The following is a 19035-nucleotide window of genomic DNA, read 5'->3' as shown; positions in this document are numbered from 1 at the left end:
CTCCCTCATACCAGCAGTGACTTCTGTAGCCGGTGTGGCTGACACTGTGGGTTTGCTAGCACCTATTTCCTGTTGCTTGTCTTCTGTGGACTGAGAACCTGGGGTAGGAAGGGCTGAGCTCCATGGAGGCAGAGGGGGTCTTTCAGGTTCCCCACTGGATCCTGGCACCCGGTGCCTACACACCACACTGCTCACAGACACACTGAGTGACAGGCTGGAGAAGCGCCTCGGTGACGCCCTCAAGAGGACAAGGCCTTATGACTGCTGCTTCCTGAGATGCCCCATGGAGGGGACCAGATCATTTGCTTGCAGATTCAGTGACCCATTACCCAGCACCTTTAAGGAAGCCAGACATACTGGTCTCCTCTACTTCTTACAACAGTCCTCTGAGGCAGGAATTATCATCCCCATTGTATAGATATGGAAACTGAGGCATGCTAAGTCAATGAGTAGCAACCAGACTAATTCCACTGCCCTACAGTTAGTACCCCACAATGGGACTCCTCTCCACCATTACTGGTTGGCAAATTGAGGCAGGCAAAGAACCAAACACTCAGGTACAATATGGATGGATGGATGGATGGATGGATGGATGGATGGATGGATGGGTGGATGGGTCGGTGGATGGGTGGATGGGTAGATGGGTAGGTGGGTGGATGGATGGATGGATGGGTGGATAGGTGGGTGGGTGGATGGGTGGACTGGTGGATGGGTGGACAAATGGAGGGATGGGTGAATGGGTGGATGGGTGGATGGGTAGATGGGTGGGTGGATGGGTGAATGGGTGGATGGGTGGATGGGTAGATGGGTGGGTGGATGAGTGGATGGGTGGATGAGTGGATGGGTAAATGGGTGGGTGGATGGATGGATGGACGGGTGGATGGGTGGATGGGTGGATGGATGGATGGGTGGATGGGTGGATGGGTGGGTGGGTGGATGGATGGGTGGATGGATGGGTGGATGGATGGATGGGTGGATGGGTGGATGGATGGGTGGATGGATGGATGGGTGGATGGGTGGATGGGTGGATGGGTGGATGGGTGGATGGGTGGATGGATGGATGGGGGATGGGTGAATGGGTGGGTGGGTGGATGGATGGGTGGATGGATGGGTGGGTGGATGGGTGGATGGGTGGATGGATGGATGGGTGGATGGGTGGATGGATGGATGGGTGGATGGGTGGATGGGTGCGTGGGTGGATGGAGGGATGGATGGATGGCCAGAGCCCTCAGTAAACAAGGCAGTTGCTTACCCAGAGTATTTGGGAGGAGGTGATAGAGAGGGAAGGAGGGTTCCAAGCCAAAGCTGTGAGGGAACTGCTGAGGTTCCAGTCTCACCTGGAGATCTCTATGAGGGCATCAGGAGCAGAGGGAGCACTAGTGACTGGCATTTCCCAGCCCAGGCCAGGACTCATGGGGGCAGAGACAGGGAGGCCAACTCCTGGTCAATGCAAGGAAAGGCTTTCCAGGAGCCCGAGTGGCTGCAGGTATGGAAAGAGGGCTGGGTGCTTTGACAGGTGGAGAGCGCCCATCACTACAGTCTGTAAGCAGGTCTGGCTCCACAGAGAGGACTCAAGCCTCAGATGTGAAACTAGAGACTTGCTGTCTAGGGGTTCCCTGACCCAAGTGCTGCTGGGATCCATGGATAAGCAAATAAATATGGGACGAGGATGACTTACAGCTGTCTGAGATGGCCCAGGGTAAGTGTTGAACAGAGAGGGCCAAGAAGGCAAAGACAGACAATTTTTAGAGAACAAATGTGCATTAATGTTGTCAGATGAGTAACTCTGTGTTCACCTGGGCTGACAGGACCTTGAGATTAGAAATGAGTTTCCAGAGTGCCACGGTTCTCCTCTGAGTCCCAGTCTGATGGCCTCTACTGGGCCTTACAGAGCCCCTCACTTGAGCAGCCCAGTTGGCCGGGCCCCGAAGATGCCTGGGCTGGGCTCCATTGTGCTGGGAGGCCCACAGGCCCATGGCTGACAGGGGCCCCATCAGAGCCCTGTGAGCTTCCAGGGACTCCCAGGGGTCCCACTAAGGGGACAATACAGGCACTGGACAAGGACACACTGCGCTTGAGTGTGGCACCTGCCCTCAGCAATACTGATCACGAGGCAGCTGTCTGTCATGAAGATGAGGAAGGTGATGACAAGAGAGATGACTCTCTCTAATGTTGTGGGGCGTCTGGCTTGTGACCAAGGTCTGTCTGGCTTGAAAGCTTTGTTCTTTTAAATAGGCCTTTTCAATGACGAGGCAGGAAAGCGCCCCACTACCTCAGTTCCCCTGCCTGCTTCCCTCCTGCACTCTCATGGGGCCAGCCCAATTCCCACTTCTTTCTCCTGTGTCATGAAACCAAAACATTCAGAAAAGTGAGAGAGGGCTGGACATGATGGCTCATACCTGAAATCCCAGCACTTTGGGAGGCTGAGGGGGGTAGATCACTTGAGCCCAGGAGTTTGAGACCAGCCTGGTCAACATAGTGAAACCCTGTCTCTACTAAAAATACAAAATTAACTGGGTGTGGTGGCACACGCCAGTAATCCCAGCTACTTGGAGGCTGAGGCAGGAGAATCACCTGAACCTGGGAGGCAGAGGCTGCAACGAGCCGAGATTATGCCATTGCACTCCAGCCTGGGTGACAGAGTAAGACCCTGTCTCAAAAGAAAAAGAAAAGAGAAGAAAAGTGAGAGAGGAGGCAAGGAGCAAACACAAGATGGCCAGAGGTAGATGGAGACACGCCCCTCAGGCTCAGCTGCCTGGAAGTCCAGTGCTAGTGCTGTTCCTGTGCAAGCCTGCTTCAAGGTAACAGAGACAGGTGCAGGGAGATGGAGCAGGTGTCTGTAAAGGTGGCCTGAGGCCAGACTGAGGAGAGCCAAGTCATGCACAGCAAGGGGCAGGACCTTCCCAGGAGGTCATAGGAACCAGGACCAGGTTCCAGATTCAGGGGAAGGGATTGAGTGGGTAGGGTGCCTGGTGGGGCTCTCACGCATGATCCCCTCCAATCCTCAGGGAACCCTGTCAAGTCAGTACTGTGCTGTTACTGTCCCATCTTTCAGGCAGGTGAGGAACTGAGGATAACAGTGACTCGTCCAGGTCACACAGCTCTGTACAGCCCTTGCCAAGCTGATTTGGCAGTCGGGAGCTCACTAGGATCCAGCAGTGGGTGAGGCAGGAGGCAGAGGCTGACAGTGAGGGCAAGTGAGGAAGGGAGGCCGTGGGCCCTTGGGGGTGACTGATGCAGGGGAGGATGGAGCTGAGCCACCCCAGACCCTGAGCCCTGGAGGAGGCACTGACCCTATAACCAGCCAGGAGGGGTCCAGCTGTCTTCACAGGAAGAGCAGGGCTCCTTGCTACATGGGTTCCTGCCTGTGAGTGACCAGCCAGGGGTACCAGTGGTCCAGGCACTGTTGTTGCACACGCCCGTCCCCAGGCATTGCCCTCCCACACCACCTACACCTGCCAGGGATGTCCCAGAGGAGCACAGGCTCAGGCACTGGGTTCTGGTTCTGGCCCGTTCCACACAGTCTGCATGAGTCACAAACCTCCTGGGCCCAGATTCCTCCTCTGTAAGATGGGGATGAGAGCATCATCCGCTTCCAGGGGCTCTGAGGACTAAATGGACAACACCTGCAGGAGCGTCATGCAGGGCACTTGACGCTCACTGGGCTCCTGGAAGGGCAGCCGAAAGGATTCATGCATGTTAACTGAGAGGAGCCCAGGGAAGGGGCGTTTACAAGAACTGAGTTTCATCCTAGCTGAGACACTTCTCTAGACTAGTGGCTCCCACTCTCTGGCCTCAATTTTTTCATCTGTAAATTGGGGAGAATATGTGGACTCCTAAGCCCTTATAGGGCTGATATGGGGTGTCCTGCTTTGCGGCAATTGCTGTAGGTGTGAGGGCTGGCAGGCTCCCTTGGGCTTGGGACTTGCTCAAGAGACAGAGATGGGCCCCTAGAGCTTCAGGGGAGCCCCACTCCTATGCCCATGCCCTTCCCTGAAGGCAGGGAGAGACCCCTGCAGCCTCTGGAGGCCCTTTAGCCCCCTCTGCCAGCCTCAGCAGGTTCAGGACCTCGGAGCTGAGCCTGAGGCCTTCCGTGCCTGGGGGCTAGTTGGACTCCGCACCTGCAGGGGACGGCATGCGGGGCTCCTTATCCTTGCTTGGCCGTTAACCTGCAGGTCTCCACTCTCAATCCTCTAACGCTGGTTTACTACTACAATGTTTACAGACAAGGAACCAAGGCTCAGAGAGTTGAGGGGCTCCCCAGGGCCACCCATCAGTGTAGTAGGATCAAAGCGGGCCACTGGGCTCTAAGGTCAGAGTGAGAGACAAAGATGGCGCCTGCCAAGTAAAGGCTTCTATGTTGGAGCCTGGGAAATTGCTCTACTCTGCCCAACACAGCCAGTGGACATGTTGCACAGAGCCACGTTGCGGAGAAACACGGCTCTAAGTAGAGTCAGATGCTCCCCCTACCCCAGGCCTGGGGAGCTGGGCTGTGTGAGGAGTCTGGTGCTCTCTGGGACCATTCATTATTTAACATTTTACTCTCAGCCTACACAGAGGTAGGACTCAAATCAAGACTGCCGGGTGCAGTGGCTCACACCTGTAATCCCAGCACTTTGGGAAACCGAGGCGGGTGGATTACTTGAGGTCAGGAGTTCGAGACCAGCCTGGCCAACATGATGAAACCCCATCTCTACTAAAAATACAAAAATTAGCTGGGTGTGGTGGCAGGTGCCTGTAATCCTACCTACTCGGGAGGCTGAGGCAGGAGAATTGCTTGAGCCCAGGAGATGGAGGTTGCAGTGAGCCGACACGGTGCCATTGCACTCCAGCCTGGACAAGAGAGCAGGACTCTGTCTCGAAAAACAAACAAAACAAAACAAAACAAAAAGACGGCTGGACCCTGAGTACAAGCTCCTTCCCTTGAGGACTGGGAGTTATCTGAGGCCTGGGATTAAATTTCTGCAGCCTGACACACAAGGCACGAGATGGGTGGATCACGAGGTCAGGAGATCGAGACCATCCTGGCTAACGCAGTGAAACCCCGTCTCTACTAAAAATCCAAAAAATTAGCCAGGCATGGTGGCGGGCACCTGTAGTCCCAGCTACTCGGGAGGCTGAGGCAGGAGAATGGCATGAACCCGGGAGGCAGAGCATGCAGTGAGCCGAGACCACGCCCCTGTACTCTAGCCTGGGCGGCAACTGCCCAGGCTGGAGTGCAGTGGCATGATTACAGCTCACTGCAACCTCGACCTCCTGGGCTCAAGTGATCCTCCCACTTCAGCCTCCCAAGTAGCTGGGACCACAGGTGTGCACCACCATGCCCCAGCTAATTTTTGTATTATTCATAGAGATTGGGTTTTGCCATGTTACCTAGGTTAGTCTTGAACTCCTGGGCTTAAGCAATCCACCTGCCTCAGCCTTCCAGAGTGCTGGAATTACAGGCATTAGCCACTGCACAGGGCCAGAAATCCTGATTTTTAAAGGCTCCTCAGGCCCAGGCAAGCTGAGGCTGGGACAGACATTAATTCCTTGCAGGGTCTTCTCTTGATCCACCGAGGAAGTTGGTGACCCAGCCTCCAGGCCTTCCCTCCAGACCCTCCTTGAAGAAGAGTGAGAGCTGGTGGGCCTTAAGGAAGTCGAGACGTCATAGATGGACTTTCTTGGGGAGCTGGAAGGCAGAGCAATCGCAGGGAGGACCCCACAACCCAGGGGCCCTCTAAAGCAAGTGTCTCCCTATGTGTGTCTACGGTGGGAATATGATGAGGAGTCTGTCATGGACTCGTGGCCAGTCCAGGTTGGGCAAACTTAGGAGGGTCCAGACCTCAGTCTCCTCACCTATAAAATGGAAACAACAAAAGCAGCTCTACTCAGGCCCCCGAAGAGCCAAAACAATCTTGAAAAAGAAGAATAAGGTTGGAGGACTCACACTTCTTGATTTCAAAGCATACTACAAAGCTACAGTAATTGAAGTAGTGTGGTACTGTCACAAGGACAGACATATAACCAATAGAATGGAAATAGTGAGCTCAGAAATGAACCCTAACATATATGGTCAATTGATTTTTGACAGGGGTGCCAAGACCATTCAATGAGAAAAGGACAGACTTCAACAAATGGCGCTGGGAAAACTGGATATCCACATGCAAAAGAATGAAGCTGGACCCTTACTTTATACCATATGCAAAAATGAACTCAAGATGAATTGAACACCTAAATGTAAGACCTAAAGTTACAAAATTTTAAAAGGAAAACATAGGGAAAAACTTCATGATATTTAACTTGGCAATTATTTCTCAGATATGATAGTAAAATCATAGGCAACAAAACAAAGAGTAGACACATTGCATTCATCAAAATGAAAAACTTTTGTGCATCAAAAGACAATATCAAAAGAGTGAAAAGACACTCCAGAGTGGGAGAAAATATTTACAAATCATATCTCTGATAAAGGATGAGTATCCAGAATATATAAAGAACTCCTACAGCTCAACAATAAAAAGACAACCAATTCAAAAGTGGGCAAAAGTCTTAAATAGACTTTCTCCAAAGGAGGTATACAAATGCCCAATGAACACATGAAAAGATGCTCAACATCATTCATTATTAGAGAAATGTAAATCAAAACTGCGATGAGATACCACTTCATGCCTCCTAAGGTGGCTATGATTAAAAAAAAAATAGAAATTAACAAGAGTTGGCAAAGATATGAAGCAATTGGATCCCTTTTGCATTGTTGATGGGAGTGTAAAACTGTTTGGCAGTTATTCAAAAAGTTAAATAAAGGATTACCATACGATCCAGCAATTCCACTCCTAGGTATATATATAAAAGAATTGAAAGCAGGGTTTCAACAGGTACTTGTACACAAATGTTCATGGCAGTGTTATTCACAATAGCTCAAAGAAACAGCCCAGTGGCCATCAATGGATCAATGGATGTACAAAATAAAGTATATGTGTAGAATGGAATAGTATTTTGCTATAAAGAGGAAGAAAATTCTGACACATGATATGACATGGATGAGCCTTGAAGACATTATGCTAACTGAAATAAGCCAGCCACAAAAGGACAAATATTATCTGATTGTACTTATAGGAGATGACTAGAATAGGCAAATCCATAGAGCTAGAAAGTAGAATCGAGGTAGAACAAGGTATGAGGTGAAGGAGTGGGGAGTTATTGTTTGATGGGTACAATTTCTGTTCAGGATGATGAAGCAGTTCAGGAAATAGTGAATGTTCTTAATGCCTCTGAATCAATACTTAAAAATGGTTAAAATGGTCAATTTTATGTTACATATAATTACCACCACCCCCAAAACTTTTAACCTCTGCTCACTCAGGTGAGTCAAATGAGGTCATGAAAATGGTACAAACCAGATGTATGCCCATTGTCAGCAATGGTAATTTTTGTTTTGTTTTGTTTTGATATTGAGTGTTCGCTCTTATTCCCCAGGCTGGAGTGCAGTGGCACAATCTTGGCTCACTGCAACCTCTGCCTCCCAGGTTCAAGCAATTCTCCTGCCTCTGCCTCTCAAGTAGCTGGGATTACAGGCACGCACCACCACATCTGGCTACATTTTTTGTATTTTTAGTAGAGACAGAGTTTCACCATGTTGGCCAGGCTAGTCTTGAACTCCTGACCTCAGGTGATCCTCCCACCTTGGCCTTCCAAAGTGCTGGGATTATAGGCATGAGCCACCACGCTCGGCCAGCAATGGTAACTAATTACCACAATTATCTATGTTGACGCCTGTCAACCTAAAGTTCTACATGGAGGCACTGGGGAACTTTGAAAAATACTGATGTCCAGGTCCTACTCCCAGAAATCGGGATGTAATTGACCTGGGGTGTGGCCTAGGCATTGGGATTTTTTAGAATGACAGTCCTACAGTCTGGCTCTCTGCTTCATTTCTTTTCTTTCTTTGTTTTTTCTTTTTTGAGACAGTCTTGCTCTTTTGCCCAGGCTGGAGTGCAGTGGTGTGATCATGCAGTCACTACAGTTTCCAACTCCTGGCCTCAAGTGACCCTTCCACTCCAGCTTCCCAAATACCTGAGACTACAGGTGTGCACCACCAGGTACAGCTAATTTTTGTACTTTTTTTTTCTTTCTTTTTTTTTTTTTAGAGAAGTGGTTTCACCATGTTGCCCAGATTGGTCTTGAACTCCTGGGTTCAAGTGGTCTTCCCGCCTCAGCCTCCCAAAGTGCTGGGATTACAGGCGTGAATCACCCCGCCTGGCCACTGTTCTATTTCTGACCTTATCTCCAACTACTCTCAACCTTGGTCACTCTCTCTAGCCATGCAGGCATGCTCTTGCTGCAGCCCATCACCCCCTCACTTCCTCCCCAGTGTGACTGTTTCCCGTTCCTGTTGCCACAGCTGGGAAGCCCTGAGTTCCATCTGACCACCACATCCCCACACTGGTTGCTGGTCTCCAGGGTTCCAGCTGGCACTTCCTGTTGCCCAATGGTGGGTGGCCTGTCAACACAAGTGGGAGGAGCTGTCACTCTCCTGCCTGCTCCATCACCCATTGCTCAGTGTGCCAGGCCTCAGAAAACCACCACACCCTCCCATTAACTGCAAAGGGCTCTCTGACCCAGACCTGGGAAGGTGGCATCCAGGCCTAGCCCAGTCTGAAATTCCATGCTTGTGGCATCCCCCAGGTCCACATCCCTTCCATGAGGCTCAGTTTCCTCTCTGTAAAACAGTAATAAGAATACTGACCTCACAGGACTATTGCTGGAATTCAGTGAGATATAACATAGATCATCTTGTTACTTGAAACCAAAGGAATGATTCTCTAATGGTGGAGTATAACATGCAATGCTGAACATCAGTGGAGGAGGCATTCTGGAAACAGCAAGATCTATGTATAAGGCTCACCCTATAGGTGCATATCCAATTATAAATCTGGGTCCCCTGGGACCTGTTCCTGGTCTGCTACCCCACTATGGTGAGCAGGAGGAGGTGGTCCCTTAGCACTGCCCTGAGCTGCAGGAGGAGGTGGTCCCTTAGCGCTGCCCTGAGCCGCAGGAGGAGGTGCTCCCTTAGTACTGCCCTGAGCCACCCCATCCTCAAAGCCCTTTTCTTAAGTGATGATGACCCTGACATCCTACAGATGAGGAAACTGAGGTTCAGAAAGGGAAAATGATTCTCCAAGGCCATCCAGCAAGTGTGGGTGAGGGCTGGGTGAGGCTTCGAAGAAGCCCGCTTCCTTCTTCTTTTTTTGAGACGGAGTTTCGTTCTTGTTGCTCAGGCTAGAGTGCAATTGTGAAACCTCAGCTCACTACAACCTCCACCTCCTGGGTTCAAGCGATTCTCCTGCCTCAGCCTCCTGAGTAGCTGGGGTTACAGGCACGAGCCACCATGCCCCACTAATTTTTTGTATTTTTAGTAGAGACAGGGTTTCACCATGCTGGCCAGGCTGGTCTCGAACCCCTGACCTCAGGTGATCCACTCGCCTCGGCCTCTCAAGAAGCCATTTCCTTCTAAGCCTGGAGGATGAGTCATTACTGAGTCTGTGAGGGAGGAATCTTCCAGAGCCAACCCAAATGGGAGTCCCGGTGTGGGCGGCCCAGGGCCCAGGGCATCATTCTCTCTAGCTGGAAGCAGAGGCAGTCTTGGTTTCCACCCAAAGTTCCCTCCATTGTGTGGTTTGCAGCGTCAGCCAGGCTCTGGGTGAGGAGGAAGGGCATCCCACTCACAGCCTGCAGCCTCTGTTTTCTTTTGCACGAGAGGAAACAGCCACCACCAGAGAGGGTGTAGAAAGGCAGAAGAAAGTATCTCTGCCACCACTTAGGGCAGAGACCTTTCATAATCCAGCTCGTGCCTTCCCTTCCTACCAGTCACCTTGCACAATGCTCTGGGCCAGAAAACTGTCTTCCAAACCCCCTTCCACACCTTTGCCCATGCCGTGCCTCCCACCTTGAGTGCCGTTTGTCCTCCTGACATCTCAAATCCTCACCGACCCTCCAAAGCCCAAAGAAAGGCCCTCCTTCTCCATCCCAGGGGCTGCCCTAGCTCTGTGTAGATGCCAGGAGCAGCCAGGAAAAGCACGTGGGTTCCTGGGGACTGGAGCACAAAGCAGGTCATCAAGAAGCAGATCTTGTTTTTTATCAAGAATAAAATTGAATTAAGAACACCAAATCGACCCAGAACCCTGCAGCTAGCAAATCCTGGCAGTGACCATCAGCAGGCATCGCAAAAGCAGAGCAAGCAAGACCACAAACCTCTGCAATCTTCTAACACCTGAGCAGCCAGCCATGTCCTGTGGAACGGGCACAGATGAACCAAGTTCTTGGTCACCAGAGGCCCATGTACCACAAAGTATGCACAGTGTGTGGAAAGGGCATGCTAGCAAACCACAAATTTGGCGTAGAAACACCAACTCAGTCTTGAAAGCAGGAATTACTTAGTTTTCTTTTTAAATATTTTCTTTTTAATGACACAGGTACTCTGTATTGACTTGCAGAAAATCAGATGGGGGATGGAGAGAATCCTACTTCCAAATCCATAGACACCAATGTTAATATGTAGGGAGCCATCCTTTCATCCTACACAAATTAAAATAGAAGCAAGAGCAAACTCTCTAGAATTCAGGGGCAGAGGGCAATAGAGTTCGACAGACCTGGGTGGGAGTCCCTGCTCTACCCTGCACAGGTGACCCTGGTCTGGTCCTAATCCTGCCGTGCCTTAGGTCCCATCACAGAGTCAGGAAGACACTGACGATGGGTTTGGGAGCATGTGGACTGAATGGCACCATGCCTGGCACAGAACAGGCACTCAGCAAACAGGCAGCATTGCTGCTCCTCAGGGGATGATGTAAGTAGCTGGGATTCAGGGAAACGTTCTTCATGGGACTTGAAATAAATGTCATCTTTTTCATTTTTAATTGTTTGATTTAATTTTGAATAATTAATACATTCATATGGTTCAAAAATCAAACAGTATAAAAACATCAATCCTGAAAACATTCACAGACGCTCAGCCTCATCCCTCATCCATCTCTTTTCTCTCATTCTCCCAACAGGCAACCACTTTAATGAGCTCCCTGTGCATCCGTCCACAGATTTTTGTTGTCAATACAACAAGCCTGTGCCAGTATAAATGCTTATTTCCCCACTTTTCACAATGGGTTGCCGACCAGACACACTGCTAGATACTCTCTGCTTTTTACAGGGAACACCAGGTCTTAAAGAGCTTTCCCAATCAGGAAAGGGAGAGCCTCCGTCCTCACTCCTTCTGACAGATGCAGCCAGGCAGGTGCTGAGAAGGTACTTGGTGGCAGCAAAGGCAGGATGTCCAGGGCCTTCAAAGCCACAGCAGTTTGCTGGGCTGCAAGGCCTTCCCCAAAGTCAGAGCAGGCTCTAGTTTCCAGCAGGGCCCCACCCACAGGCCCTGATCCTTCCAGGCCATTCTGGGGTCCCTCCTTTCTGTGTGAAAAAGCTCCTGCCCAACCAGAGGACTATGGGGGATCCCAAAGTGGCTGCTAGTGCCCATGGCTAAAGAACTGCCCCCACTCTTTCACCCAGAAATGCCTCCTCCCCTGGAAAAGAGTCATTAGCCTCCTCTGCCCAAAGAAATCATCCCCAAGTGAAAACCCTTTGGAGTCAAAGATCTACCTATGGTGTTACTGTCCAGAATAATAAATAATTGTCAGTAACCTAAATGTTCAGCCATGGGGGATTGGGCAAAAAAATCACAGCATAGTCACCAAATTCACAAGCTAGAGCACTGTGCGGCCATGAACATCGGTGTGGCCGAAAATGAGGAACCCATGTCCACACCCGCAAGTGTTCCTGATGGAGTGAGTTACACTAAAAAAAGGAGAGGGTGGCAAACTGTGAACACTAGCGCTACTGAACCATACACCAAAAAAATGGGTAAGCTGGTACATTTTATGTTGTGTGTATTTCACTACAATTTAAAATAAAATTTAGAATACTAGAAAAAAAAGGAGGGAGGGCCGTGCATGGTGGCTCACGCCTGTAATCCCAGCACTCTGGAAACCGAGGCAGGAGGATTGCTTGAGCCCAAGAGTTTGAGACCAGCCTAGGCAACATAGGGAGACCTCACCTCTGCAAAAATAAAAAATTTTTAAAAGAGAGGGAAAATATGAAATTGTGTACACAATATGCTTGCACTTATGTAAGGCAATCTCACCCAAACACAGCAATATCTTAGCAGTTGTGTGATTAGACTAAAGGTGCTTTTTCTTTTCCTAGTTTTCTCCATTTCCCCACTTTCCTTTTAGGATTTTATATTAGTCGATTTTGTTTCTTTAGACAGTATATATATACACATACACACTTTAAATATATATATACACACACACATACACACTTTAAATTATACATATATACACACACACACACACACACATATCTTTAAATGCCCAGGATAGAACAGGTGCCCAGCAAATGTCAGGCTCTCCTAATGCCCCTGGGCCATGGTAGACAAGTCTGGGGGTAGAGACAGGCAGCTTTGTGACAGGTCAAAGTAGCGCCCCTCAGTCCCCTCCTCTGTAGTCTCATAAATGGGCATCTCAGCGTCTCAGAACTGGGGAGGGAAAAGGCACCAGCGGCTGAGTGCCACATAGGGAAGGGGCGGACCAGCCTGGCCAGTCCCACTGTGTGAAGCTGGTGAGTCACTGCCCCACCCAGCATCAATGCTGTCACCTGTTAAATGGGCTTGGGGAGGCTCAGCTCCTCCCAGTGTGGCACAGGGGTTTCCAGATGGAGCCAGAGCCCAACCTCAAAGGGGAGAGACGCCCACATGTCAAGGGGAAAGTTCACGCCTATTGTCCCCATACCCCCTTGGTGGTTCCCACCCAAAGGGTGGGTGATGGTCACTGTAGTGCATGTGGCCCAGCCTCCCCAGCTCCTTACTTTTCCTTTTAACTACCCTAAAAGGGATAGGATGTGGATCTCAATAGAATCTGATCCAGAACTAGATTTTCCCTCTTAAAACAATATCTAATGACATCTTTGCAAAGGCCATTAGATGGACATATATATTGTGAGGGATGGGGGGCCTGGGAGGGGATGGCACAGTTGAGATGCTGCTCCTCTCAGAGCACTCCTTGCCTGACTCAGTTATTCCTCCAGCCCTGGCACTGGACCATGGCTTCCTTCAGGTCAAGACAGTCTCATTCATCTGATTAGATGTTGCAGGGTGAAGAAGCTCAGGGGTCCAGGGTGGACCACCTAGTAGAGAGCCCTACTCACCAAATATTTGCAGAATATAACAAAAGTGAAATGAAGCGCTGGGCACTGTGGCTTACGCCTGTAATCCCAGCACTTTGGGAGGCCGAGGTGGGTGGATCATCTGAGGTCAGGAGTTCGAGACCAACCAGGCCAACATGGTGAAACCCCACCTCTACTAAAAATACAAAAATTAACCGGATGTGGCGGCGCACACCTGTAATCTCAGCTACTCGGGAGGCTGAGACAGGAGAATCGCTTGAACCCAGGAGGTGGAGGTTGCAGTGAGCTGAGATTGTGCCACTGCACTCCAGCCTGGGCGACAGAGTAAGATTCTGTCTCCAAAAAAAGTGAAATGAAGTAAAAAATGGGTTCAGGAAGGGAGATGGACCATGGAGACATTCACTGTCCATTCATTTATTCTATGAACACATCCTCAGCTGGTACCCCACTCATCAGCCCTGTGCAGAGGATACAGACAGACATTTCTTGCAATAGTTCGGCCGCCTACTGGGAGTGGAGCCGTGACAAACTGGGGGCAGGGGGAGGACCCTTCCTTCTCTGGGTTTCCCAGCTCCTTAGACTCAGTGCTAGGCCAGACAACATGAGGTCTAACGCCCTCTCCGCTCGGACAGCTGGGATTTGCAGACTCAACCTTGTCTCACTGACAGGTCCCACTCTGAGGCTCATTTACAAACTTCCTGCCAAGGGATGATGCTCTTTATCATCTGCATGTATCACAGAAATCACATTATCCCTTCCCTCCCCTGTGGCTGGTCTGCCCTGCCTCACTCCTACAGCAGCATGCATCTGAACACTCAGCTGCAGCTAAAATCAGGCTATAAATAAATACTGTGTGGTCACACTGATAAAATTACAAAAACAGGTCGACCGAGGGACAGGACTGTGTCTGCTCCCACGCTGAGTGTCCCCACTACTTCTGTACCATTACAGCTGCTTTTCAGACTGTTTCTGTCTCCTTCCTTACAATCAGGCTGCTAACTGCCCTGCCTGTGAAATGTCCTCTCATAGTCCAGGTCCACCAACATTTATCCATCACCAACTGTGTATCAGATACTGTGCAGACTGCCACCAATTGCTACATCTATAGGCTAAAAGACCCCATGCCAAGTTCGTTAAAATTGTGGGTGAAATTAGAGTTCACAGGACCTGAGTAAAAGCTAGGGGACGTCTCCTAGGAGTGTAGTATATGAGCTTTAAGGAAAGCTCTTAGGGAAATCATCTTTGGCTCCTGAGAAACCACTTTTGCTTCCTCCCTTACTGTGAGCTAAAGCCAGACGCAGCAGGGCTAGCTCCCCTCCTCCGCCCCATGTTCTGTATGGGTGAGGTGATATGGGTGATAACTGAAGGGCTGTGATATCAAACATGATCTTTCTAGTTTAGCCAAAGTAGGGTTCCTCCACTCTGTCAACTCTGTCACCCAGACCAGAGTGCAGTGGCGCAATCTCAGCTCACTGCAAACTCCGCCTCCTGGGTTCAAGCCATTCTCTTGCCTCAGCCTCCCAAGTAGCTGGGATTACAGGAGCATGCCACCACGCCTGGCTAATTTTTGTATTTTTAGTAGAGTCAGGGTTTCATCATGTTGGCCATGTTGGTCCTGAATTCCTGACTTCAAGTGATCCATCTGTCTTGGCCTCCCAGAGTGCTGAGATTACAGGCGTGAACCACTGCACCCGGCCTAAAAACCAGTCATTTCTAAACAGTGTGCTGGCAGGCTGAAGAGTTTAATGACAGTGCCTTGAGCTGGGGTGGGGGAAGGCCCAGACAAGGGCCAAGCTGGCTGGGCTGTTCCTAACATAACACCTGCGGTCAGAGTAGTGTGCCTTTTTTGTTTTACAGATTTGTCTACAAATGAAGCTTCAAAATATTGTTCTAGCCACCTTGTCTGATCTTCTTACCCCTCTGGGAGATAAGAGGATTTCCTCTTACCCCGAAGCCAAAAGATCCAGTGATATGAAAGATAGAGGGATCCTGCGACAACACAGGTGCTGGAGCCAGCCTGCCAGGGTTTAATCCCAGCAGTGTGACCTCGCGCAAGTCTCTTAATGTCTCTGTGCCTCAATTTCCTCATCTGAATAAGAGAGAGAACAGTAGCATCTGTTTGAAGGATTGAATGAGTGAATATGCATTCATCTTGAGAACAGCGCCTGGTACATCTTTTGTGCTCAGCAAATGTTAGTTGTTATGCACTGGGATGGGCTGAGCATCAGGAAGAGGTATTAGAATCCAGAGCCCTGGGGCAGGTGATGCCTTGATGCGTACAGTGACCTTTCGGGGTGTCGGCCCAGACTCAGTGTGAAAGGTTCCCACTGGCTACTTCTCTCCCCTTCCTGCTCTGGCCTTCCCTAGGGAAACTATATGCCCAACCCAGACCCAGGGAGCCAGCTACAGAGGAGAGCAGGCACTTGGAGGCCAGGAAGCCCAGAGGTGCGACGAGCTCAGAGTGTGGGCAGGATGCCGCTCAGGAAGCTCCACAGGCGCTGGCTGCTTGCTTCTGCTGCTGCTGCCACACCCTGATCCCTTATACGCCACCCCTACCTGTGCCCAGATCCTGCCATAGGGGCTGCTCCTTGCCCAGCTCTGCACTAGGCTCTGGGCCTGGACAGAGGTCTCGGTGATAAGATAGTCAAGGGGTCCTGGCCTGCCCTGGGCTAGAGTGGACTGGGTTTCCAGGCCCCACCCCTTCCCCCAGCTTTGCACACCAAGGCAGGGCAGCAAGGTGGTGACTCACATCCCCCACCCCCCAGGGCTCCAGCTGCCAGCCTGGGCCCTGAGCATCCTGGTGCCTGGTCCTCCGGATGGGCTGAGGCAGCTCTGCCTCCATTCGATTCTTTGGGCTGCGCCCACCCTGTCTTTGTAGAGATGGGGAAACTGAGGCCCAGAAAGGCACAAGGTGCCCTCCCCATGTGGGGTCCTTTGCCTACTGTGCAGTCAGTGCAGAGGAAGCAGAACATTCACACGCTGGCCACAGGCCCCAAGTGGAGCTGGCCGGAAGGGAAGGAAGGCCTGGCTCCGTGGCTCTCATCCTTCTGGCTGCAGCCCCAGGAAAGGGCCCAGGGAGGGCAGGGCAGTTGGCTGGGGCTCAGCCGGCTGAGCCGAGGGCCAGAGAGTCCTCTTCGGGGTTGGAGGCAGCACCCCAGGACAGCTCCAACCAGAGAGGTCTCAGCTTTTCCCCAGAGCCCTGGGCACAGCTGGAGCTGAGGGGCAGAGGGGGAGTTGAAGGACAGCTGGAAAAATGCTGAGATGATCCGGGGGTCCAAGCTGGGCTGCAGGCTACGTGGCCCGGGCCAAGTCACTTTACCTCTACCACTGGCTGGGCGCCCTTATTTCATGGGGGAAATGACTTGATTTAAGCCTGTGTTGAATTTAAGAAAGTAAGCAAGCAATTGCCCGCCTGGCTGCCTCCTTGAAGGATCCCTAAGGTCTGCAAGGGACAAGGGGCTGGGTGAGGGAAAGAGAATTACCATTTGGAGTGAGGCAAGGGGCTGGGGTCTTTAGTGCACTGGATCCCCTTGCTGATCCAATGCTTTAGTTGGTGTGTTGATTTTTATTTATCCCCATTATATAGATGGAGAGACTGAGGCTCAGAGACAGAAATGACTTGCCCAGCCTATAAGTAACAGAGCCAAGACCTGAACCCAAGTTTGTCTGGTCTCTAAATCTGTGACCCCTCCTTTGCTGCCCCACACATCCTCCTCAAGCCCCCACCCATGTGTCACCCTCTTCTGAGGAGCTCCTGCTATGGGGAGAGGTCTCCCAGAGGAGAAAACAGCTAGGGCAGCAGAAAGGAGGACCCTCATTCATGGAGTCCACTTGCCTTCCAATCCAGAAGGGTGGGGGCCCGGGTCACCTCCATGACTATTAAGACCAAGAATCAACCACTATTTTATGAGAAAGCTCCCCTCTCAGAGCCGCATCCCATCACCTGCATGGAGATTTCAGCCTAGCTCTGCCCGCTCCACTTGTTCAGTGCCCCCAACCATCCTCACTCACCCAAAATGCATCTTTGAACTGCAGCTGGGGCATCATCCTCAGGCGTCTGCCGCGGCAAAGCTTGCTCTCCTGCCACAGGCTGGCCTGATGGAGGGCCAGGCGCCAGCAGCACCGTCCCAGTCCTGGCAGGGCTGGCCCAGGCCCCCCTTCCCGGCCGGCGCCGTCTGCAGCACTCAGAAGGCAGCCATGAGCCAGAGAGGAGCTGCCGAGGGGAGGAAAAGGCTCAACCTGTTTTGTTTGGGGCTAGAATCGGCAGCAAAATGAGGAAGGAGTGGAGCTCAGTGATGGGAGGGCGGGCCCTGGTGTCCAGCCCAGCCCCTCGCCGACCCTGGGGTGATGGAGGACACAGTCTGGGACCCAGAGCAGGGAACAGGGATGCCAGCCCTGTGTGGGAGGCAGTGGCCAGTGGAAGAGGCAGGCTGGAGTTCAGGCCAGGCAGGCAGGCAGCCCGAGGCCTGCGCAGGAAGGTTTGTGCAACCTCCCCCCGGGCGGGCGCGGGGCCCTCGCCCACAGGAAGTGGAGTTGCTGTGCTCCCCTGTGCAGCCCCGCCTGCCACCTGCCATCCTGCTCTTGCCTCTGCTTGCCCCTCCAGAGGCGCGGGCTCACTATTCCAGAGGTCATATGCTAAGGGAGCTTGAGGTCCACCGACAGTGTGGCCAGGAGGGGCCCAGGAACCCCAGGTGTGTCACTGGCCAGCCAGCCCAGCGCCCTTCCAGGCTGGGCCCAGAGATGCCAGACTCTCTACCCCGCACAAGCAAACCATTCTTGAGGGGCTTACCCAGGCCTAGGGCATCTGTCATGCATCAAACCCCGGCTGCTCCAGGACCCGAACCAGGTCCTGCCCTCAAGGGTCCCACAGTCTGGGGGCAGACACAGCTGTGCTCTGGGGGGCTGTGAGCACACAGAGGTGAGGTGAGCAGGCAGCAAGATGAAGGAGAACAGCCTGAGGTCCCGGCACTGCCCCCCACCCCCCACCACCGCCACCGCCGCAAGTCTCCTGATTAGACACTGTTTGGGGCAGAAAACCCCCCTCTGAAGATGGAGACTTCCGACTCAGTGAATGGGAATAGACGGAGAGAGAAACAGGATTATCAAGGTACAGAGTAGGGTGTTTGGAAACCCAGCCTGAGGCCCAGTTTTTGTTTCATTTTGACCCTACCCTTCAAGGGCTGAGGGACCTTAATAGACTCTCCAACTCGCTGAGCCTCAGCTTCCTCATCTGCCACACCCAGTCTTTGGAAAGGAGACGGTGTCAAGAATATTTCTGGAATTTCCAGTTTGGTGTGCAGGTGCTGGGGGCACTGTGTGGTACCACCTGAGGAAGAGCCCTGGACTAGAACCCCTACCCCAGCCCTGAGGAGCCAGGCCCTGCCCCCTCAGCAGAAGATGCAGCAGGAAGTCCGGAGCCCAGGGCAGGCTGGCAAAATGGGATGAGTCAGGGATTGTCCACAAATCACCACCCTCACTGATGTCTGCCTTACAGCTGACGGGGTGGTAAGATAGATGAGAGTTGCTGCAGATGAAATAGCTGAGCTCCCAAGTGCCCATTATGCATGCCCAGGGTTTAGAGAGAGGTGCACACCCAGGCTCTGAAATAGCCACCCAAGAGGAAACACTCTGGGGAGAATTGCAGAGCAATGGGACTGCCCCCAGAAGGCCCTCACCTCCAGAAACCTTGGACTTGAGCTAACCTTTAATCTGTAAGGCACCCCAGTCAGGTTTTTTGTTACTTGCAGCTGAAGATAACTAATAGTGTAAAAATCCCCTTGAACTTTGTAGGCCATAGAGTGAGGCAGGCTGCACCTCCCCTCCCAA

General features: G+C 51.7%; 1 protein-coding gene across 2 annotated transcripts in view; it reads right to left on the bottom strand.

Annotated features, from left to right (window-relative positions):
- Positions 1-17732, bottom strand: part of PSTPIP1 (proline-serine-threonine phosphatase interacting protein 1) — a 42382-nt gene extending 24650 nt beyond the window's left edge. For both annotated transcript variants that reach the window (XM_011982673.1, XM_011982672.1), the window contains exon 1: positions 17221-17732. In XM_011982673.1, coding sequence (XP_011838063.1) covers positions 17221-17256 — 36 coding nt within the window. In that variant the 5' untranslated portion in view covers positions 17257-17732. The remainder of the gene's footprint in view (positions 1-17220) is intronic.
- Between the last annotated feature and the right edge of the window lie 1303 nt (positions 17733-19035).

This window comes from Mandrillus leucophaeus, unplaced genomic scaffold (genome assembly GCF_000951045.1).
Source record: "Mandrillus leucophaeus isolate KB7577 unplaced genomic scaffold, Mleu.le_1.0 Scaffold241, whole genome shotgun sequence".
NCBI lineage: Eukaryota > Metazoa > Chordata > Mammalia > Primates > Cercopithecidae > Mandrillus > Mandrillus leucophaeus.
This window is presented reverse-complemented; position numbering and strand designations above follow the sequence as displayed.